Genomic DNA, 21046 nt, shown 5'->3' on the forward strand with positions numbered 1-21046 from the left:
ATAATGGACACAGCAGGTGTACAGACCTGGGAACTCAGCACAGGGAGGGTGGGAACCCTATGGGAGTTTCCATGCTTACGAATTTTATGAGAAATACGAAATTTCATTAACCAATTTTAGAATTTTCAGATCCAAATTCCGTTACAACGGAAACGTGACTGGTGTTTTGTTCACCAATCAGAGGAAGTCAGCAGTCAACACAGCACAGGGATGGTGGAAACCCCTCATAATGGGCACAGCGGGTGTACACTCGGGAACTCAGCACAGGGATGGTGGGAACCCCCCCCAAATGATAAATTCATTGTAACGAACATTCGTTATTTTTTACAAAAAGTTAACGAAACTAAAGGCTAAAAGTTTACAAATCTAACGAAAATTCGTATTTCGTACAAATCCGAATTGAATTTCATACACAAATTACGAAATACTCATTTTTTTAATACAAAACGGAACGAAACGAAACAAAATTTTTGACGGCGCCCATGTCTACCGATTATATTATATAACATGCAGCCTTTTGTGACATCAGACAGGGGTCACATATGAGACCTCCTATAACTAGTAAGTTGAATGCCACTGCTCTGTCCACTTTGTTTAATGCCAGCCACACCAGGTTCTCTTACCTTTCCTTTGTTGCTCCATTTGGTCTGCAGGACTTTAAGCCCATGTGACAGCTATGGGTGCCTGAGTGGTCCATTGGCAAGTACTAATACTCTCACATAGGAGGAAGGAAAGTGAATTAAATGCTGTCCCTTACCCATAAAAATTAGGTATTTTTAGGTATTCAAGTATTCAGATAAGGATTTCTGACTTTACTCTAAGCCCTTGTACACGCGGTCGGAGATTCCGACTGAATGTGTCCGATCAGAGCGTTTTGTCGGATATTCCGGCTGTGTGTGGTCTGCATCGGACTGTTTCCATCGGAATATCCGTCGGACCAAAATTTCCAACTTGCCGGAAATATTTTCCGACAAAATGCTCAGATCAGACATACTCCGATCATGTATAGAGAATTCCGATCGGACAAAGTGCCACGCATGCTCAGATCAAATTCCTACATCAAAGCTATTGGCTACTAGCCTGAATGTAGTCCCATCGTAACGAAATAACGTCATCACGTTCTGAAAGATTGGATTTTCCGACAACTTTGTCCGCCCGTGTGTATGCAACAGTTTCGGACAAGATCCGACGGATTTGGTTGTCGGAATCTCCGACCGTGTGTACAAGGGCAAACTCTCTTGATCCACATACTTGCTCTAGGTCAATGACTGAATTTAATTCAGAGGTTCACCAGCCAGGAAACTGTTTTCAGAATCAGATTTGCAATGACAGCCCCCCATTTCTCTTGGTAAAGGTTTACCTTGATTTGTTCTATCAACTTTTTCTTTATGCAGCTTGCCAGACCCAAAAAAGACCTCTCCAAAAGGCTTTTGGAATCATTCCTATTCCTACCGTTATTAATGGAGGAAACAGAGGTATCCTTGGTCTAGGATTGGGTCTTGTGGACAATGTTGTCAAGCTTGCTGGGTATGTACATTGTTTTTTGTAAGGCAATATTGTCCATTTATGAATGTATTTACTTAGGACTAAAGCTTATCCCCATTTTGTGTTAGAATTATTTTTGCATACCACACATTGTTAAATAAGTAGGACAAAAGTGAGCGATAGCTGAAATTAAAAAAATGAATGTTCTCATTTTATGGTTGTGTAAAACTTTGAAAACTTTCTGAGCACCATTCCCTTGCAGAATATAATATCACAAAATATCACTACATTTGATTATTTGATAAATGACTGAAAAAATATAGTTCTGATTTTGAGCCACAAAGTAGACCACTTTTTTACCTAAAATATTCTAAAGATTTGGAATCCCTACATAGGGGTAGCACAGGATAGATATTACAAATCTTAAATTGTATCATTATTTAATTTTGGCTAGAGTAGATAAAGATTTGAATTACTGTCTGTGTGCCTGTTGAAAAAAATGTGGCTAATTTATTAAAGGCAAATAGAATGTTCAATTTGCAACGCAGGTTGCACTTTGCAAGGGAATTTTCCAAAGAGCATAGTGAATGTGGTAAGTTCTGCTGATTTTTTTATCCAATCATCTGCAAGAAAAAGTGCTGTTTTTTATTTTCTATGCATGTTTGGGTATTCTTTGCAAAGTGAAACTTCACCACATTCCTTAGGGTCGATTCCCACTGGGACGACTTGTCAAGCGATTTAGCCGCCTGACAAGTAGCATCCCGTTCTGTACAATGGAACCGTTCTAATCGGAGTGACACAAGTCGCTCCGACTTAGAAAAAGGTTCCTGTATGACTTTGGGGGCGACTTGAGACGACTTGCATTGACTTCTATACAGAAGTCATTTTGCAAGTCGCCGCAGCGGTCGTGTCCAGGTCACCTGAGGCAGTCGAGCTGCAAGTCGTGCTGCCTCAGTGTGAACCGGACCTTAATCTTCATGGCAAATTCCATTAAATACAAAAATGATTAAATAAAAACAAGGAGGTTAACTATTCCCTTTTTTATGTAAAGCAAAAAAAATAAAAAATTGGTTAGATCTACTGATTTCTAGAGAATGCAAGATATACTGCATTCAGGAAAGAACCTCCTTCGCTCAGCCAGGGCATTGAAAATGGGTCGTGGATGGGTACTCCAGCATGACAATGACCCAAAACACATGGTTAAGGCAACAAGGGAGTAGCTCAAGAAGAAGCAAATTAAGGTCCTGGAGTGGTCTAGCCAGTCTCCAGACCTTAATCCCATAGAAAATATGTGGAGAAAGCTAAAGGTTCGAGTTACCAAATGTCAGTCTCAAAACCTTAATGACTTGGAGAGAATCTGCAAAGAGGTGTGTGCAAACTTGGTGGTCAACTACAAGAAACGTCTATTTGCCAACAAGGGTTTTGCCACCAAGTACTAAGTCATGTTTTGCAGAGGGGTCAAATACTTATTTCACCCATTAAAATGCAAATTAATTCATACATTTTTGAAATGCATTTTCCTGGATATTTTTTGTTGTTATTCTGTCTCTCACTGTTAAAGTAAACCTACCATTAAAATTATAGACTGATCATTTCTTTGTCAGTGGCCAAACGTACAAAATCAGCAGGGGATCAAAACCTTTTTTCCCCTCACTGCAGGTCAGCATAGCAGTATATTGTAGAGTGTAGAGGCTTCATACCTGCTCTCTGTTCTCAAGGTCTATGCCAGTGATTCTCAACCAGGGTTCCTCCAGAGGTTGCTAGGGGTTCCTTCAGCATTGGGCTCTTTTCCTCAGAGCTTGGTAATTGTAGTGAAATTTCATTCATTTTGCAAACTGTGGATAAATCTCAATCCCTTGTGAAGTTAACCACTTCAGCCCCGGAAGATTTGACCCCCTTCCTGACCAGGGCACTTTTTGCGTCGCTTTAACTGACAATTGTGCTGCCATGCGACGTTACACCAAAACAAAATTGACGTCTTCTTTTTCCCACAAATAGAGTTTTATTTTGGTGGTATTTTATCACCTCTGTGTTTTTTATTTTTTGCGCTATAAACAAATACATTTTTGAAAAAAAAGCAATATTTTTAACTTTTTGCTATAATAAATATCTCCCAAAAATATATATATAAAAAATAACTTTTCTTTACCAAAGTTTAGGCCGATATGTATTCTTCTACATATTTTTGGTAAAAAAGATCACAATAAGCGTATATTGATTGGTTTGTACAAAAGTTATAGCGTCTACAAAATAGGGGAAAGATTTTTTTTTTCTTATTAGTAATGGCGGCGATCTGCGATTTTTATCGTGACTGCGACATTATGGCGAACACATTGGACACTTTTGACACTATTTTGGGACCATTGTCATTTATACAGTGATCAGTGCTATAAAAATGCACTGATTACTGTGTAAATGACACACGCAGGGAAGGGGTTACCCACTAGGGGGCGATCAAGGGGTTAAGTGTGTCCTAGAGAGTGATTCTAACTGTGGGGGAAGGTGGGCTACCACTGACATGACAGCGATCACTGTTCCCGATGACAGGGAGCAGTAGATCCCTGTCATGTCACTAGGCAGAAGGGGGAAATGCCTTGTTGCATCTCCCCGTTCTTCCGCTCTGTGACATGATCGCGGGCGCCCAGCGGACATTGAGTCCACGGGACCCGTGGGCATGGTCACTCTGTACGCAGTGGGTGTGTGTGCGTCCACTAGCCCCACCAATTAAAGGAGACATACAGGTACGCCTATTTGCCCACTGCTGCCATTGTGCCGATGTATATCAGCGTGCAGCAGTTGGCAAGTGGCTAACAGTCTATTTGCTTTTAGTAAATCAACCTGATGATCTCTATTCTTTTCCAGTAGCCTTTATCACTAAAGCGTGTCAAGAAAAATGATTGTATTTTGCTAAAGCATATTTTTCTTTGCCCCTGTGTATAAATATGTGAGTCCCAGATTCATTTTTCAGAAATGTATGCAATTTAACAAGGGGGTATTGAACTATCCTAAAAGCTTGCATCTTTCGTAACTGCAGTTAGCCGATAAAGGGTATCACTTAAACTCCAATGTTTCTGCATTATTCAATGACTAACATGGTACAAAATTCTACTACTGATAAGATTTTTATTTGTGTGTTATGGCCTAGTTGATATTACTAAAAATTATGTTTATCTAATATAAATGATTTGTTTTTTACAAATACAGGGTAGAAATCCTGGAGGTCAAACTGCCTGAGCTCAATGTGAAAATGATGCCCAATGTTGGTGTTCAAGTTTCTATAGATACCAGTTTTCAGATCAGTGGGAGAGTGTAAGTTATTGTTACTAATTATTAATTATTAAGCATTATTAATAATGTAAAAAATATATTTTATACCATATTAATATATGTTTACACCTTACAGATAAACATTAAGTTAGGAGGAAAATATATTTCTTTATTTTGTATGTATTGAACAATTCAGTTAGATATAATTTCCTTTCTCTAAACAACATTAAAGTATATCTATAGTCAAATGTATTTTTTGAATTTTGGATAAAGTAGGAAATGGTCAATTTTTTTTCTTTCTGCCCATAATGTTGAGAATTTATTTAAAGCCCCGCACACACAGGCAGAATGTCGTGAGACATTTGCAGATTTAAAAAAAAACAGCCAACATTCTGCCCATGTGTATGTCAGTCTGTCCGACAGAAGCCAGCAGTTTGGCCGGCTTCTGTCGGACGTGCATGCTGGAAAGCCAGCAGCCGACGACTCCCAAACAACGCTCTCAGACAATGGCAGAAAGTGCTGATCGGAGTGTTCTTGGAGGGGGGGGTGTCCAGTGGGGGAGATCGTTGAACTAACCTTGCATGGTTGGTACAATGTCTCTGACCAAAGCTATTATGCCCCGTACACACGGTCGGATTTTCAGATGGAAAATGCTCGATGGGAGCTTTCTGTTGGAAATTCCAACCATGTGTAGGCTCCATCGGACATTTTCCATTGGAATTTCTGACACACAAAATTTGAGATCTGGATCTCAAATTTTCCAACAACAAAATCCGTTGTCGGAAATTCCGATTGTGTGTACACAATTTCCGAAGCACAAAGTTCCACGCATGCTCAGAATCAAGCAGAAGAGCCGCACTGGCTATTGAACTTCATTTTTCTCGGCTCGTCGTATGTGTTGTAAGTGACTGCGTTCTTGATGTTCGCAATTTCCGACCAACTTTGTGTGATCATGTAAATGCAAGACAAGTTGAGCCAACATCTGTCGGAAAAAATCCACGGATTTTGTTGTCAGAATGTCCGATCGATGTCTGATTGTCTGTACGGGACATTAGTGTGTACCCCACTTAAAGCTGACCATACGGTATTTAATCTGATGGAAATTAGTTCATTTAACAAAAGTTAACTTTTGTTGCAATCAAAACAGCATAAGCCTTAATTAGATGGGTTCTTCAAAAGACTCCTGATAAGGCCATGTTATAAATGGTCATGTTGTAAATAGTCTCTCTTTTCTTAACACTCAATATCTACACATTTTATGGTGATGGGATTAAAATGTCTGTGCTACCTGTGTGGATAAAATGCTGTGGTGTCTTCTTGACACTCATTGGAATTAAAGAAGTTGCTCGGAGAAGCTACAAATCCTCTTTAACATTACCAAACAAGTCTATTTGAATATTAACAACTACTACTAGCTGATCCGGTGTGGAGCTTAGGAGTGCACCACTGTCAGAGCTGATTATTCACCTATAGTGGAACTTCCAGAGCAAACATTCATCCACATTCCATATTTTCTAGAGTAATGAAATTACCTTTATTTTAAGTGGTTTCATTAACTTCTACTGTGTATGCGTGTACCTGTGTAACTACTTGCTGCGCATAGGATGTCCATGGGTATAAGGGATGATGCCTGCACCTACAGCCATCATCCCAGTATTAAATCCTTCAATATTTCCTATGGTAACTCTTAAGATTGAAAGTCTATTCACTTTTCAAGCATTTTCTGTCAGTTCCTGTTGTGTCAGGACAGGAAGTGAATAGAATACTAACCCAAAGGGGGGAAAAATAACACAATAGGGAAGTTAAACCTTCACTAAAACATGCACTTTAAGGACTCGTTAAAGACAACACAATACAAGTCAAGACATGAATGTACACATTTTTGCATCCCGTTCTCAATTGTGTTGAGCTTTAGAGTTTTAGGATATGGCTATAGTTAGGTATCTGGGATTGATCTTGGAATTTGGGAATAGAATAGTTCAGATTATTCTTATGATTTATCAACTTGGGTTAAAATTTTCTTTATCGTTTATGAAATTTGCCCATGTCATGGAAAATGTTGTTTATTGATAATGGTCACTTGTTCACCTATGAATTGTGATAAGGTCACATTGGCCTGGGCTGCTGAAGCAAACATCATGTTTTTTTAAGCTTGTGACTCCTGTTTTTCAAGGATTTAAAGAGACTGTATATTTGTAAAGACACACATATTTCACATGTATATCTTTTTCTAGACTCCTTGTTGGAAAAATTGATATCAAAGCAGAAGCCGGTGTTCTTGCAGATCTTAGAGTCACCAGGACAGAAAGAGGTATTCCTATACTCAGTGTTTCAGCTTGCAAGTCTGTGCTGGGAGGAATAAGAGTGACGGGACCCCTTGGGTATGAATGTTATTATGATAGATTTTACACTTTTTTTTTGTCATTGTCTATATATAAAATATTCTGTTTCAGTCACAATTTTACCTTAAAATAGATGTAAGAAGTGCAAACTATTTATATACGAAGAAGGATATGTGGAAAGCCTATGACTTCTGAGCTGTTCAGCCAGCAGAGCTGATGCCAAGAGGCCTTATGCCATGTACACGCGCCCGGTCTTTTCGACAGCAAAGGTCCGACAGAACAAATCCGTCGATTCAATCGTGTGTGGGCTTCATCGGACCTTTGCTGTCGAAAAATCAGATGGACTTTAGATTTAGAACATGTTTCAAATCTTTCCGAGGGACTCGAGTCCGGTCGAAAAATTTGTCTGTATGCTAGTCCGACGGACGAAAACCGATGCTTGGGTAGCTATTAGCTACTGGCTATGAACTTCCTTATTCTAGTCCGGTCATGCGTCATAACGGTCGAATCCATCGGACTTTGGTGTGATTGTGTGTAGACAAGTCCGTTTCGGTGGAACTCCGTCAGAACTCTGTCGAAAAGTCCTTCGGAGTTCAGTCCGACGAAAAGTCCAGCCGTGTGTACTCGGCATTAGAAGATCTAAGGCCCTGCACTGAGCCTAAACAACAGCTAGGAGACCCTATGAAATAGCCGCAAGGCACATTGTTTTGCAAGTGTGCATTTATGCACTATTTTTACCTTTCAACTTCAGAGTTTTTGCAAAAAAAAGAACAAAAGAAAAAAGAGTCCTTTGCACTAGATTTAGCTTTAGTTTAACGCTTCTTCCTCCGATCCCCCCTAGCCCTGCTGCCAAACTCTTTCACTGTAGGTTAATTAAGCTGAGGGACCTCACATACGCACCCGTCATAAGTGCTGACTATGCCCGCCCTTTCTGTCCGTCTCCTCCATTCATAGAAACTGTACTATAACTTCTATGAATGAAAAATGATCTTTGAATGGAGGAGGCAGACTTTTTATTCAGCCACCCATTCTCTATTCATAGATCACATTTCATTCATAGACTCTATAGTACATCTTCTATAAATGGAAGGAGGTGGATAGAAAGGCAGGCATAGTCGGCACTCATCAAGAGCCCAACTAGCTATACTATCTGTAAATTACTGGTACGGAAATACATTTATGCTTTTCTAGTTGGAAATAAGCCTGTGCCTGTTAAATTGGCAGCACAGACAGACCAGGGAATGCTTTCCAGCTCAGCTCAGCTTATTTTCAATCCCAAATGAAGTCAAAGAAATAGATATGCAGTCAGACTGTCTTTGTACCAATAATCATTTAATCTTTCCTCCATTTTCTTCTTACAGCAATTGTGACATGCGTCTAAAAAAAAGACCTTAAAGTGATTGTAAGGTCTTGCTTTTTTCTATTAAAATAAAAAAAATCTTATACTTACCTGCCCTGTGCAGTGGTTTTGCACAGGGCAGCCCAGATCCTCCTCTTCTTAGGTCCCTGGCTGGAGCTCCTGGCTCCTTCCTCCTGTTGTGTGCCCCCACAGCAAGCAGCTTCCTATGGGGGCACCTGAGTGCAGCTGCAGCTCTGTGTATCCATTCGGACACGGCGCTGAGGTTCAGCCTCCTCCCCTGTCTCTCCTGATTGGCTAACTGAGTTTGATTGACAGCAACAGGGACCAATAGCGCCGCTGCTGTGTATCAGCTATTCAGGGGGGAGAGTCCCAGATGGCTGAGACACTAGTAGAAATGGCTAGATAGAGAGGAGGCTCAGGTAAGTATCCAGGGGGCTGAGTGGGGCTGCTGCACACAAAAGGGTTTTTATCTTAATGCATAGAATGCATTAAGATAAGAAAAAAATGTCTGGCTTTACAACCACTTTAATAGGCATCAAAAAGACCTTGTGCTCTCAGTAATTAACACAGATCAGCTCAAACATACACCTTCCCCTTTCTGCAATACAAGTTCCAGAGAAGGTCCTTGTGCTAAGGGGTGTGGCTATTACTCAGCTCTGCAAGCACACAGCAATGCAAGGAAGCAGCATAATCACTAAGGGAAAATTGCATTTTTTTTTACGTTTTTCCAAGTAAAAATCCATCACATAGATATGTAAAAAGATTGACTGGGAACCTGCTTTTTAGCAATGAGATAGAAAGTACAAATACTTAGGGGGAGATTTACTAAAACTGGTGCACACAGAATCTGGTGCAGCTGTGCATAGTAACCAATCAGCTTCTAACTTCAGCTTGTTCAATTAGGACTGGTTCACACTGAGGCAGCACGACTTACAGCGCGGCTGCCTCAGGCGACCTGGACACGACCGCTGCGGCGACTTGCAAAATGACTTCTGTATAGAAGTCAATGCAACTCGCCTCAAGTCGCCCCCAAAGTCGTACAGGAACCTTTTTCTAAGTCGGAGCGACTTGTGTTGTATAGAACGGGAAGCTACTTGTCCGGCAGCTAAGTTGCCTGACAAGTCAAGCCTGACAAGTACACACGGTTGGAGAATCCATCGGAATGTGTCCTATCGGACCGTGTTGTCGGATAATTCGACTGTGTGTGGTATGCATCGGACTAATTCCGTCGGAATATCCGTCGGACCCAATTTTCCAACTTGTTGGAAATATTTTCCGACCAACTGGTTCGATCGGACATACTCCGATCATGTGTAGAGAATTTTGATCGGACCAAGTGCCACGCATGATCAGATCAAATTCCTACATCAAAGCTATTGGCTACTAGCCTGAACGTAGTCCCATCATAACGAAATTACGTCATCACGTTCTGAATGATCGGATTTTTCGACAACTTGGTCTGACCGTGTGTATGCAACAGTTTCGGACTAGATCCGATGGGCAAAATCCGACGGACAAGATCCGACGGATTTGGTTGTCGAAATCTCCGACCGTGTGTACAGGGGCTTAGGCTTTGACAATAAAACCTAGAAGCTGATTGGTTACTATGCACAGCTGCACCAGATTCTGTGTGCACCAGTTTCAGTAAATCTCCTCCTTAATCTTTTAATTTGTCTTATTTTTTTATCACTAGTATTAGAAGCAGATTTTTTTTTTGAACATGATGGACTTTGGTCTACTTCAACATTACTTGCTACTTATTATGTTACTTAAAATGTTTTACTGACATATTTTTACTTTTCTCCAGTATGCTTTCTACATTAACGAATATAATAAAAGGTCATATTGAAGCTGTCCTTAGTGAAATGGTAAGTGCATGCTAAGATGTGTTGATTTGTTTTGTTGAATAGTGTTGTAAAAATGCAATAAACAACAGAAGTTTAAATAAAAAAAAAAAATGTTTTCATGTGTTGGTGTGTAGCCAAAATAACAACTTAAAGCGGAGTTCCGCCTGGGAAAAAAAATTAAAAATCAGCAGCTACAAATACTGTAGCTGCTGACTTTTAATACAAGGACACTAACCTGTCCTGTGAGCCCACGATGTCAGCAGCCGAATCCAACCCATCCCCTGGCTCCAGGTGCAGGCGCTGGCATCTTTACTAAGGGAAACAGGAAGTGAAGCCTTGTTTCCTACTGCTCATGTGCAAGTCGCTCTGTGCTTTCTGAATGGTCCCTGGTGTCTTCTGGGACCTGTGTGTCTCCCAGAAGGTGGGGGGGGGGGGGGGGGTCATTCCTTAGTTCGCTGCACAGACTGTGGCGATCTTTGCCTGGAAGTGAGAGCAAATACCTGAATTTTTTCAGGTATCCACTCCCCCCTGAGGGCGGAAGGAATCCGATCCGCAAAAGTTCAATTTCTGGGTGGAACTCCTCTTTAAGGGCGATTCACACTGATGTGATGCATCAGAAAGCGCATCCAAACTGCAGTACATAATAGAAGTCTATGGCAAAATGCAGCTAACCTGCATGAAAACTGTGAGTACACTGTGTTGCCCCTGTGCTGCAGGAAAACAACACAGCATCAGTGTAAAAGCACCTTCAATTTTTTTTGGGCTACGCTTCCCTTTTTGATTACACAAGTATATTTACTAATGTACTCCTGTACCCTAAGGTCAGTCGATAGTGGGCTATTGCTCAACAGTGGCTGATGGGGCAGAGCCTAAAAATACCCTGACAATACTGTCGCGATCTACCTCCACTGTCTGTTTGACAGCTAGCTCTGCCTCCCAGCATGCAGCTGAGAGCCAGAGCCAGCAGCACCCACCTCTCTCTTCTTTATTGCTACAGCCAGTAAATTAAAGGAAGTAGGAAATCCCAAGAGGTGCCACTAGAAACAGAGGCCAAGAGCTGTCATATGATCATTATGTTTTTTTTTCTTATGCTGTGTACACACGGTCAGATTTTCCGACGGGAAATGTTGGATGTGAGCTTGTTGTCGGAAAGTCCGACCATGTGTATGCTCCATCAAACATTCCGCCAACAAATGTTTGATAGCAGGTTCTCAAATTTTCCACCAACAACACTTTGTTGTTGGAATTTCCGATCGTGTGTACATAAGTCCGACAGACAAACGTTCAGGCATGCTCGGAATTAAGCAGAAGGAGCCGCACTGGCTATTGAATTTCCTTTTCCCTGGCTCGCCGTATGTCTTGTACTTCACCGCGTTACCACGTTCGTAGTTGTTGGCCAACATTTGTATGACCGTGTGTATGCAAGACAAGTTTGAGCCAACATCCTTCGAACAAAAATCCACGGTGTTGTTGGCGGAAAGTCCGATCGTGTGTACGGGGCATTAGAGTCGGACAGCTACAACAACTGGAACGCTACTGTAGAGAGGTGAGTATGTATGGTAACTTATTTATGAATTGTCATTTAAAGGGTTAGTCCACCCAAACTTGTTGCTCAGGGAGTAAATAGGTGAAAAATCCTGGTCTGCACACCTGCTATGGTCATTTTAACAGTTACAACTAATCTTTCCTTTAACTACTCCAAAATCAAATGTAATAAAGATTTCTGTTTTTTCCTCACAGCTTTGTGTATCGGTATCCAACGTTTTCCTGGGATTTAATGCAAATCTGGGCATGTTGGTTGGTAAGCAATAGCCACTAGCACTAAGAGCAATACTAACTGAAAAATGGTCCAGGACGCCTTTACTTATGTATTTATTTATTTTTTGCATATATTCTGTTTCTACTCTTGCTCCTTGCTGTTTTGATAAAATATCATATTTTTAGCTACTATTCCATGCGGCTTAGAATACAGCAGAAATAACAGTAATGAACCAATGGTAAGATAAGGCAGTGGGCATACTAGCATTATTGGTTCCATCCTCATGGCATGCCTCGAATGTAACTTGTGTTTTGGAAAATCAATGGAGTTAGTTCTGCTTAAAAGCAAAACTTTACCCATAACAACTTGATAAAAAATAAGGTTCTTTAGCAAGGAGCATATACAGGGCCGCCATCAGAGGGACAGACAATACAATTGTAAGGTGCCCAGGGTCCTAAAGGGCCTGTCCAGGCCAGGAGAAGGCAGGAGCGGGTGAAGAGGAGGCATTTTTTGCACTACAGAAATGAACTCTCCAGCTTCTGCTGCTCTGTGTCATTGAGCTCAGACATCAAGCTTATTACTGTCACCTCTGGCTACTATCTGTATGTCCACCTCTCGTGTGTGCTGCCCAGGGCTGGTGCAAGGATCGTTGACACCCTAGGCGAAAACCAAATTTTGCCGCCCCCCCCCCCCCCCCCCGGCTGCGCCCATGACTCCACCTTACCCTGCCCTTGCTACACATGACCTGTCTGACCCCTACACTGACCCCCTGACACATAAACTAATCCACCTGACTCCTACTTCCTGCACTACTCACATCACACTGACCCCTACACTGACCCACCTGATAATTACACCGACCCACCTGGCACCTACACTGCCAATTACACTGACCATCACGCTGACACCTACACTGACCATCACGCTGACACCTACACTGACCATCACGCTGACACCTACAGTGACCATCACGCTGACACCTACACTGACCATCACGCTGACACCTACACTGACCATCACGCTGACACCTACAGTGACCATCACGCTGACACCTACACTGACCATCACGCTGACACCTACACTAAAAACACATACCCTGAAAACACATACCCTGAAAACACATACCCTGACACATACAATGGCACTGACGCATACACTGACGCATACACTGACATGACACATACACATACACTGACACATTACACTGACACGGCACATACACTGACACGACACATACACTGACACGACACATACACTGACACATCACACTGGCATGACACATACACTGACACATCACACTGGCATGACACATACACTGACACATCACACTGGCATGACACATACGCAGACACATCACACTGGCATGACACATACACTGACACATCACACTGACATGACACATACACAGACACATCACACTGACATGACACATACACAGACACATCACACTGACATGACACATACACAGACACATCACACTGACATGACACATACACAGACACATCACACTGACATGACACATTACACTGACACGACACATACACTGACACATCACACTGGCATGACACATACACAGACACATCACACTGACATGACACATACACAGACACACCACACTGACATGACACATACACAGACACATCACACTGACATGACACATACACTGACACATCACACTGACATGACACATACACAGACACATTACATTGACATGACACATACACTGACATATTACACTGACATGGCACATACACTGACACATCACACTGACATGACACATACACAGACACACCACACTGACATGACACATACACAGACACATTACACTGACATGACACATACACAGACACATTACACTGACATGACACATACACAGACACATCACACTGACATGACACATACACAGACACATCACACTGACATGACACATACACAGACACACCACACTGACATGACACATACACAGACACATCACACTGACATGACACATACACAGACACACCACACTGACATGACACATACACAGACACATTACACTGACATGACACATACACAGACACATCACACTGACATGACACATACACAGACACACCACACTGACATGACACATACACAGACACATTACACTGACATGACACATACACAGACACACCACACTGGCATGACACTGACACACATCACACTGACCTACCTGACTCCTACTTCCTGCATTACTCACACACAAACCCCCTCCATACAGCTCAATGGATCCATCCTCCTCCTTACCTCTGCTCTTTGATGCTGCCTTCAGCGACCATCATCCCTCCGGGCCTCTCCGACTCCTCCGCACTGCCAGCGCTGTCCACCCGCTCCGCCGGGGCCACGCCAGCGCCATCCATCCGCTCCGCCGGGGCCACACCAGCGCCGTCCATCCGCTCCGCCGGGGCCACACCAGCGCCGTCCACCCGCTCCGCCGGGGCCACACCAGCGCCATCCATCCGCTCCGCCTCCATCATATCCCCGCCGGGACCAGGCCAGCGCCGTCAACCCCGCTCCATGATGTCCCCGCCGGGCAGGAGGTCAGCTGACCGACCTCTTGAAGCTCCCATCTCCGCCGAGCCCCGCCCCTCCGCTGCACTCACACAGACACACAGCGCCGCTCCAGAGGGACAGGCTGGAGCAAAGGAGTCCCGGAGCGGCGCTGTGAGATGAGTACGGTGGGGCGCTCAGCGGGAAACATGGGGGATTGGTGGCGCCGGTGGAACACCACAGGGGGGGCGAGAGAGCAGAAGAGGAGCTCACACTGGGCAGAGGCCGTAGTTGCGCCCTAGGTGGTAGTGCGCCCTTGGCGGCTGCCTACTTCGCCTAGTGGTAGCGCCGGCCCTGGTGCTGCCTGTACTGTGTTATGTAGTGTGATCGGCTGCAGCTCCTCTGTGTCTCACAACATGTGTCAGCTTTGTGAAAATAAGAGCTGGGACTAGGTAGGAAGACTTTCTTTACAAGTAGGGGCTGTGAAGGAAAGGGAGAAGGGCTGTTTGTGTATAGAGAGGGGCCAGAACTGGGGCTGACATATATACAGTAGTGAGGGGGCTCACATATATACAGGAGTGAAGGGGGCTGACATATATACATTAGTGAGGGGGGGCTGACATATCTACAGGAGTGAGGGGTGGCTGACATATATACAGGAGTGAAGGGGGCTAACATATATACAGTAGTGAGGGGTGGCTGACATATATACAGGAGTGAGGGGGGCTGACATATATACAGGAGTGAAGGGGGCTAACATATATACAGGAGTGAGGGGTGGTTGAAATATATACAGGAGTGAGGGGGGCTGACATATATACAGGAGTGAAGGAGGCTAACATATATACAGGAGTGAGGGGTGGCTGACATATATACAGGAGTGAGGGGGGCTGACATATATACAGGAGTGAGGGGGGCTGACATATATACAGGAGTGAAGGGGGCTAACATATATACAGGAGTGAGGGGTGGCTGACATATATACAGGAGTGAGGGGGGGCTGACATATATACAGGAGTGAAGGGGGCTAACATATATACAGGAGTGAGGTGTGGCTGACATATATACAGGAGTGAGGGGGGCTGACATATATTCAGGAGTGAAGGGGGCTAACATATATACAGGAGTGAGGGGTGGCTGACATATATACAGGAGTGAGGGGGGCTGACATATATACAGGAGTGAGGGGGGCTGACATATATACAGGAGTGAAGGGGGCTAACATATATACAGGAGTGAGGGGTGGCTGACATATATACTGGAGTGAGGGGGGCTGACATATATACATTAGTGAGGGGGGGGCTGACATATATACAGGAGTGAAGGGGGGCTGACATATATACTGGAGTGAGGGGGGCTGACATATATACATTAGTGAGGGGGGGCTGACATATATACAGGAGTGAAGGGGGGCTGACATATATACTGGAGTGAGGGGGGCTGACATATATACATTAGTGAGGGGGGGGGGGGGCTGACATATATACAGGAGTGAAGGGGGGCTGACATATATACAGGCGTGAGGGAGTGTCAGAAACCATGAAATCAGATTGAAACAGAAGTACAGTTAAATACCACTTGTTTAATAATAAAAGTAAATAGAAAAAACATAGTCAAAACATAGCCAGAGTTCAGGAACTGGAACAGATAATCAGATAAGCCAAATGTTAGGGAGCCGGAGATGAGCGTGGTAAAACAGCAAGCAGGGTCCGGAGCCAGAAGAGATGTCAGCCAAGCAAGTCTTTAACAGGAATGCAGGACATAGTCTCTGTGATGTTGACCAAGGTGAAGGCAGAGATCCTCTGGGATGGACGGCCTAAGTAGGCAGGACTGACAAGCAGGATATCATCAATATTTGAGTAACTGTGGACAGATAGGAGCTGGCAATTAGACAACAGCTGAGTGGCCAGCTCAGAGAAGTAAGGGCTGAGCCCAGCCCTGACAGTACCCACTCCTCAATAACGCTTCCCCCTCGGAGGACCACCAGGCTTGAGCGGAAAGCGTCTATGGAAATCACAGAGGAGGACAGGGGCATGTATGTCGGAGGATAAGACCCAAGAGCGATCCTCCGCACCATACCCTTTCCAATGTAACAGGTACTGTATGCGTCCACGGAACCTACAGGAATCAATAATAGACTGTAGCTTCCTACTCGTTCCTCCATACTACTTGTTCCTTCATACTCCTCAGGGTTCTCAACCTGTACAGGGTGAGGACGTGGCACAAAGGTGGTAAAGTGGTTGCAGACCAAAGCTTTTAATAAGGAGACATGAAAACCATTTGAAATGCGCATGTTAGAAGGAAGGTCTAATGCGTAAGCCACTGGGTTAATCCTGTGAAGAATACGGAAAGGCCCAATAAACCGACGTGCGAACTTCAGTGAGGGAATGCAAAGTCAGAGGTTGCGAAATGAGAGCCAGACCCAGTCCCCAACCTGGTAGGAAGGCACAGGCAGGCGTCTGGGGTCAGCATGGAGTCTGTATCTATCATTAGCATGTCGCAAAGCCTCCTGGACTTGTGCCCAAGTGGAACAAAGACCACGGAGATGCTCCTCTAAAGCAGGAAAACTCTGTGGAACAAATGAGTCAGGCAACATGGAAGGTTGCAAACCACAACAAAATAACTATAAACGGGGACAATCGGGAAGCAGGATTCAAGGCACTGTTGTGAACAAACGCTGCCCCACGGTAATAGGTCTTACCAGTTGTTATGATGGTCAGTAATATAGCAACGTAGAAATTGCTCCGAGGACTGGTTGGCTCACCCCATTAGACTGCAGGTGATATGCAGAGGAGAAAGCTGAATTCCCAACTGTGCACAAAAGGCTCGCCAGAACCGGGACACAAACTGACTACCCCTGTCATAGAAAATCACATTGGTTGATTATTATTTGCATGATCATCTCTAAAATTAACTGTGATTTAGAGAGAAGGGGGGTGTTCAAAATGATCCACCCCAGGAGCTAGGTACCCCACTAAATATCTGGGTATAAAAGTAGAATTCAGATACATTTCCTACTACTGTTCTCTTGTATTGTTTTTTTTTTACACTCATGTTATGTAAAGTACACAACTTTATTCTGGTCCTGTAAATGTACCTATATTATGGCATTATCATAAACAGAGCATAATAAGATCATCATGTTTGTGTTGGAATAATGTCACCATACATGGGCTTTATAAGCCTCTATTCAGCCACAATGTGCACTGGAATGATTTTGGTGACCTGTACTGATCTTTCTTTTAACCTATTAAACCAGTAGAGGTCACCAAAGGACTTGACAAATCCATGATACGTGATGATTTCCATACTTTCCCAGCAATATACAGTAATAGCTGAATTGATGTATACAGGAAGGCAGTATAAATGTATTATATATATATATATATATATATATATATATATATATATATATATATATATATATACATATATATATATATATATATATATATACTTGCAAACAACCAATAGGGTGTCTGTTTATCAAAGTGCTGTTAATGAATAAGGAATTATAATTGTGGTCCTCTGTCTCGTTAAAAAACTTTTTCTGTGAGATCCCCATAATCGCATTAAGAGACCCCTATGGCCAACATCCAATACTCATATACACACACACAGATACAAATATGTTAAATGTATAAAGTACAGCATACATCTTTCTTTGTTCTATTTCAAAGGTGGGTCCATTATTGGTGGAAACCGTGGCTTACAATACACAATGCCCAGTGCTCCAGTGGTGTCAGGAGACTACATGGATGTGATTATGAATGTAAGTTCATAGGCAACGCCTAAAAAGCCTTTACATGTTACCAGTTTAGAGTTACACACAAGATCTGGCCCTAGAACTATTGCTCTGCCTCGCACGTTCATGGTGATACCTCACATGCAGGGCAGGACTTACCATTGGGCTTGACTGGGCTCAAGCCCATGGGCCCCGCCCAATAGGGGGCCCCGCCAAGATACATACCCGAGTGTACTTGGCTCGGCTCCGCTCACAGTCATGCCCAGTCCCGCCCTATTATGGACATAACACAGTGAATGGGCATGACTGTGAGTCGAACCGAGTACACTCGACCACTCTCAGCTCCGCTCGGGACTGCGAGAAGACCCGAGAGCCGCCGAGATACACAGGACTCTGTATCTTGGCAGTGCCATTTTTAAACTTGAAGACTGCAATGACAAGGCTACAATGACACAAGGTTGCAGATGAATGGGCATTTAAATGTAAGTTTTTTCCTTAAAATTCCCTCCTAAACTTGGGGTGTGTGTTATACGCTGGCACGTGTTATACGCCGATAAATACAGTAATGTATAGAAGGTAGGGCCCGAAAGTGACTCAAGCCCAGGGGCCCCCACCACCCTAAGTCCTGCCCTGCTCACATGTGTGGTACGATCACTGTGTACATATGTGTGTGGGCAGGGCCGCCATTAGGGGGGTAAGCCCATACACATGTATGGGGCCCGAGCAATCCTGATGTCATATGAAGTCATCAAGATAACAGATCCGACGGAGCACGCTGCACGGTGATCGGAGTTATGGTGTGTCAGTCTGACACACTGCAACTCCGATCATGGTATGAAGCCTCTGACAGAGGCTTCATACCATGTGATCAGCTGTGACCAATCACAGCTGATCCTCATGTGAACCAGGAAGTTCCGGTAAACAGCTTTCCTCGGTTCACGCTGACAGGGAGAGCCGATCGGTGGCTGTCCCTGTCAAAGTGGGAGTCAGTGCTTATAATCAGCACATTGATTATTAGAACAGCCCCCATCAAAAGGTGCCCATCAGCTGCCAATCAGTGCCCATCATCTGCCAGCCTGTTCCCCTCTATAAAGCCTGTCAGTGCCCATAAAAGTGCAGATCGGTGTCCACAACAGTGCAAATCAATGCCCAAGAAAGTGCCAATCAGTGCCCCGTGAGTAGCGCCTGTTAGTGCCCCATCAGTGCCACTCGGTAATGCCTGTCAGTAGCTCCTCATCAGTGCTGCGTATCCAGTGCCACCTATCAGTGCCGCCTATCAGTGCCCATCAGTGCCACCTATCAGTGCCATCAGTCTCGCCTATCAGGGTTTTTTTTTCAAAATTGTCGGGTTTTATTTTCCGTTTGCAAAAATTAAAAACTGAAGAAGGGGGCAAAGTGTCTGGTACTGGAGTGGTTAAGGAGAGATCTGAGGTCTATTAAACTCCAGATCTCTCCTCTGACCGCCAAAGCAGCAGATCAAACCAAGATCTGTAGGATCTGATACTACACAAGCCGGAAACAACTTGTAAACAAAGGAACCAAAACAGGAAGTGACGAAATCCTCATCACGTTCGGTTTCTGATGTCACACAGTAGGAAGAACAAGAGCAATTCCTCTCATTGTGTTCCTAGAAGCCTTAGTGGGCTCTCCCGTCCGACCATCGAAGCAGCACACCTATCTTGTTCTGCGCTGTGTTGGAAAAAGTGTAGAGGTGCATTTTTTTTTGTTTGCTGAGTTGGTTCTCTAGTTTTACTAGACAGGAAATGGGGTAAAATCTACATCAATAATAGGTTAAAAAAGGATTTTAGCGTTCCTGTACTGTACTAAAAAAAACAGTATATGTTGCTGTCAGAGTTACCTGCACTTTTTGTGTGGTGAAACTTGTGTCTCTGAATAGCAGTAAACATTTTACAAAAATTCAAATCCTTCCCCACAAAAAAAAGGTTTGGCTGGACTTAATATTAGTCAAAATCTTTCATTATACATCAAATATATATAATTGCAGTGTGTTGTTTTAATTTTGAGAAGCAACTCTATTTATAAGATGTAAACTGATTTTTCCTTTAGGTGGAATACGAAGTGGATAAGAAGGTTGTTGAAATACCAAATGGTGCCAAAGACTTCACTCTTCCTCCTAATGCTGGTAATAAAGATGCCATGGTCAACCTCGGCCTCTCAGAGGATTTTTTCATCTCCATGTTTACAGCTTTTCAGATTTCTGGGGGCTTTAACCTGGATATCCCATCAACTTCTGTAAGTCTATGGTCAACTCTTTTTTCTGGTAAAATGCCCTTTGCTTTATTCACAAACAGGTTCAATCGTTAGGCCGCGTACACACGGGCGGACTGTTCGCCCAACTTTGTCCGTCCAACAGTTTCGGCAAACAGTCCGCTCACAATTAGCATGGACGGACATGGCCACACACGACGAACGAACAGTTTGCTGAAACCGTGCGCGATGACGTGAACGGCACGTACGACGGGACGAAAAATACGACGTCCTATACACTGCATTATAACTTTCGGCGTGTAAATCCTTTCTGAGCATGCGCGGAACTTAGTTTGACGAACAAGCCTACACACGGGCGGACTGTTCGCTGAAACAAGGTTTCAGCGGACAGTTTTACGGAATTTCCGAAAAACCTTGTTCGTCAAACTGTCCGCTGAAACTGTCCGCTGAAAGCCCACACACGAGCGGACTGTCCGCCCAAACACTGTTCAGCGGACAAAGTTG

General features: G+C 43.6%; 1 protein-coding gene across 1 annotated transcript in view; it reads left to right on the top strand.

Annotated features, from left to right (window-relative positions):
• BPIFB2 (BPI fold containing family B member 2) overlaps positions 1–21046 on the top strand; it is a 43990-nt gene that overhangs the window by 4885 nt on the left and 18059 nt on the right. The window contains exons 3-9 of the mRNA XM_077459032.1: positions 1395–1527; positions 4690–4794; positions 6987–7133; positions 10262–10322; positions 12042–12102; positions 18249–18340; positions 20381–20566. Coding sequence (XP_077315158.1) covers positions 1395–1527; positions 4690–4794; positions 6987–7133; positions 10262–10322; positions 12042–12102; positions 18249–18340; positions 20381–20566 — 785 coding nt within the window. The remainder of the gene's footprint in view (positions 1–1394; positions 1528–4689; positions 4795–6986; positions 7134–10261; positions 10323–12041; positions 12103–18248; positions 18341–20380; positions 20567–21046) is intronic.

This window comes from Lithobates pipiens, unplaced genomic scaffold (genome assembly GCF_037356315.1).
Source record: "Lithobates pipiens isolate NorthernLeopardFrog02 unplaced genomic scaffold, aLitPip1_a1.2 Scaffold_28, whole genome shotgun sequence".
Classification (NCBI taxonomy): Eukaryota; Metazoa; Chordata; class Amphibia; order Anura; family Ranidae; genus Lithobates; species Lithobates pipiens.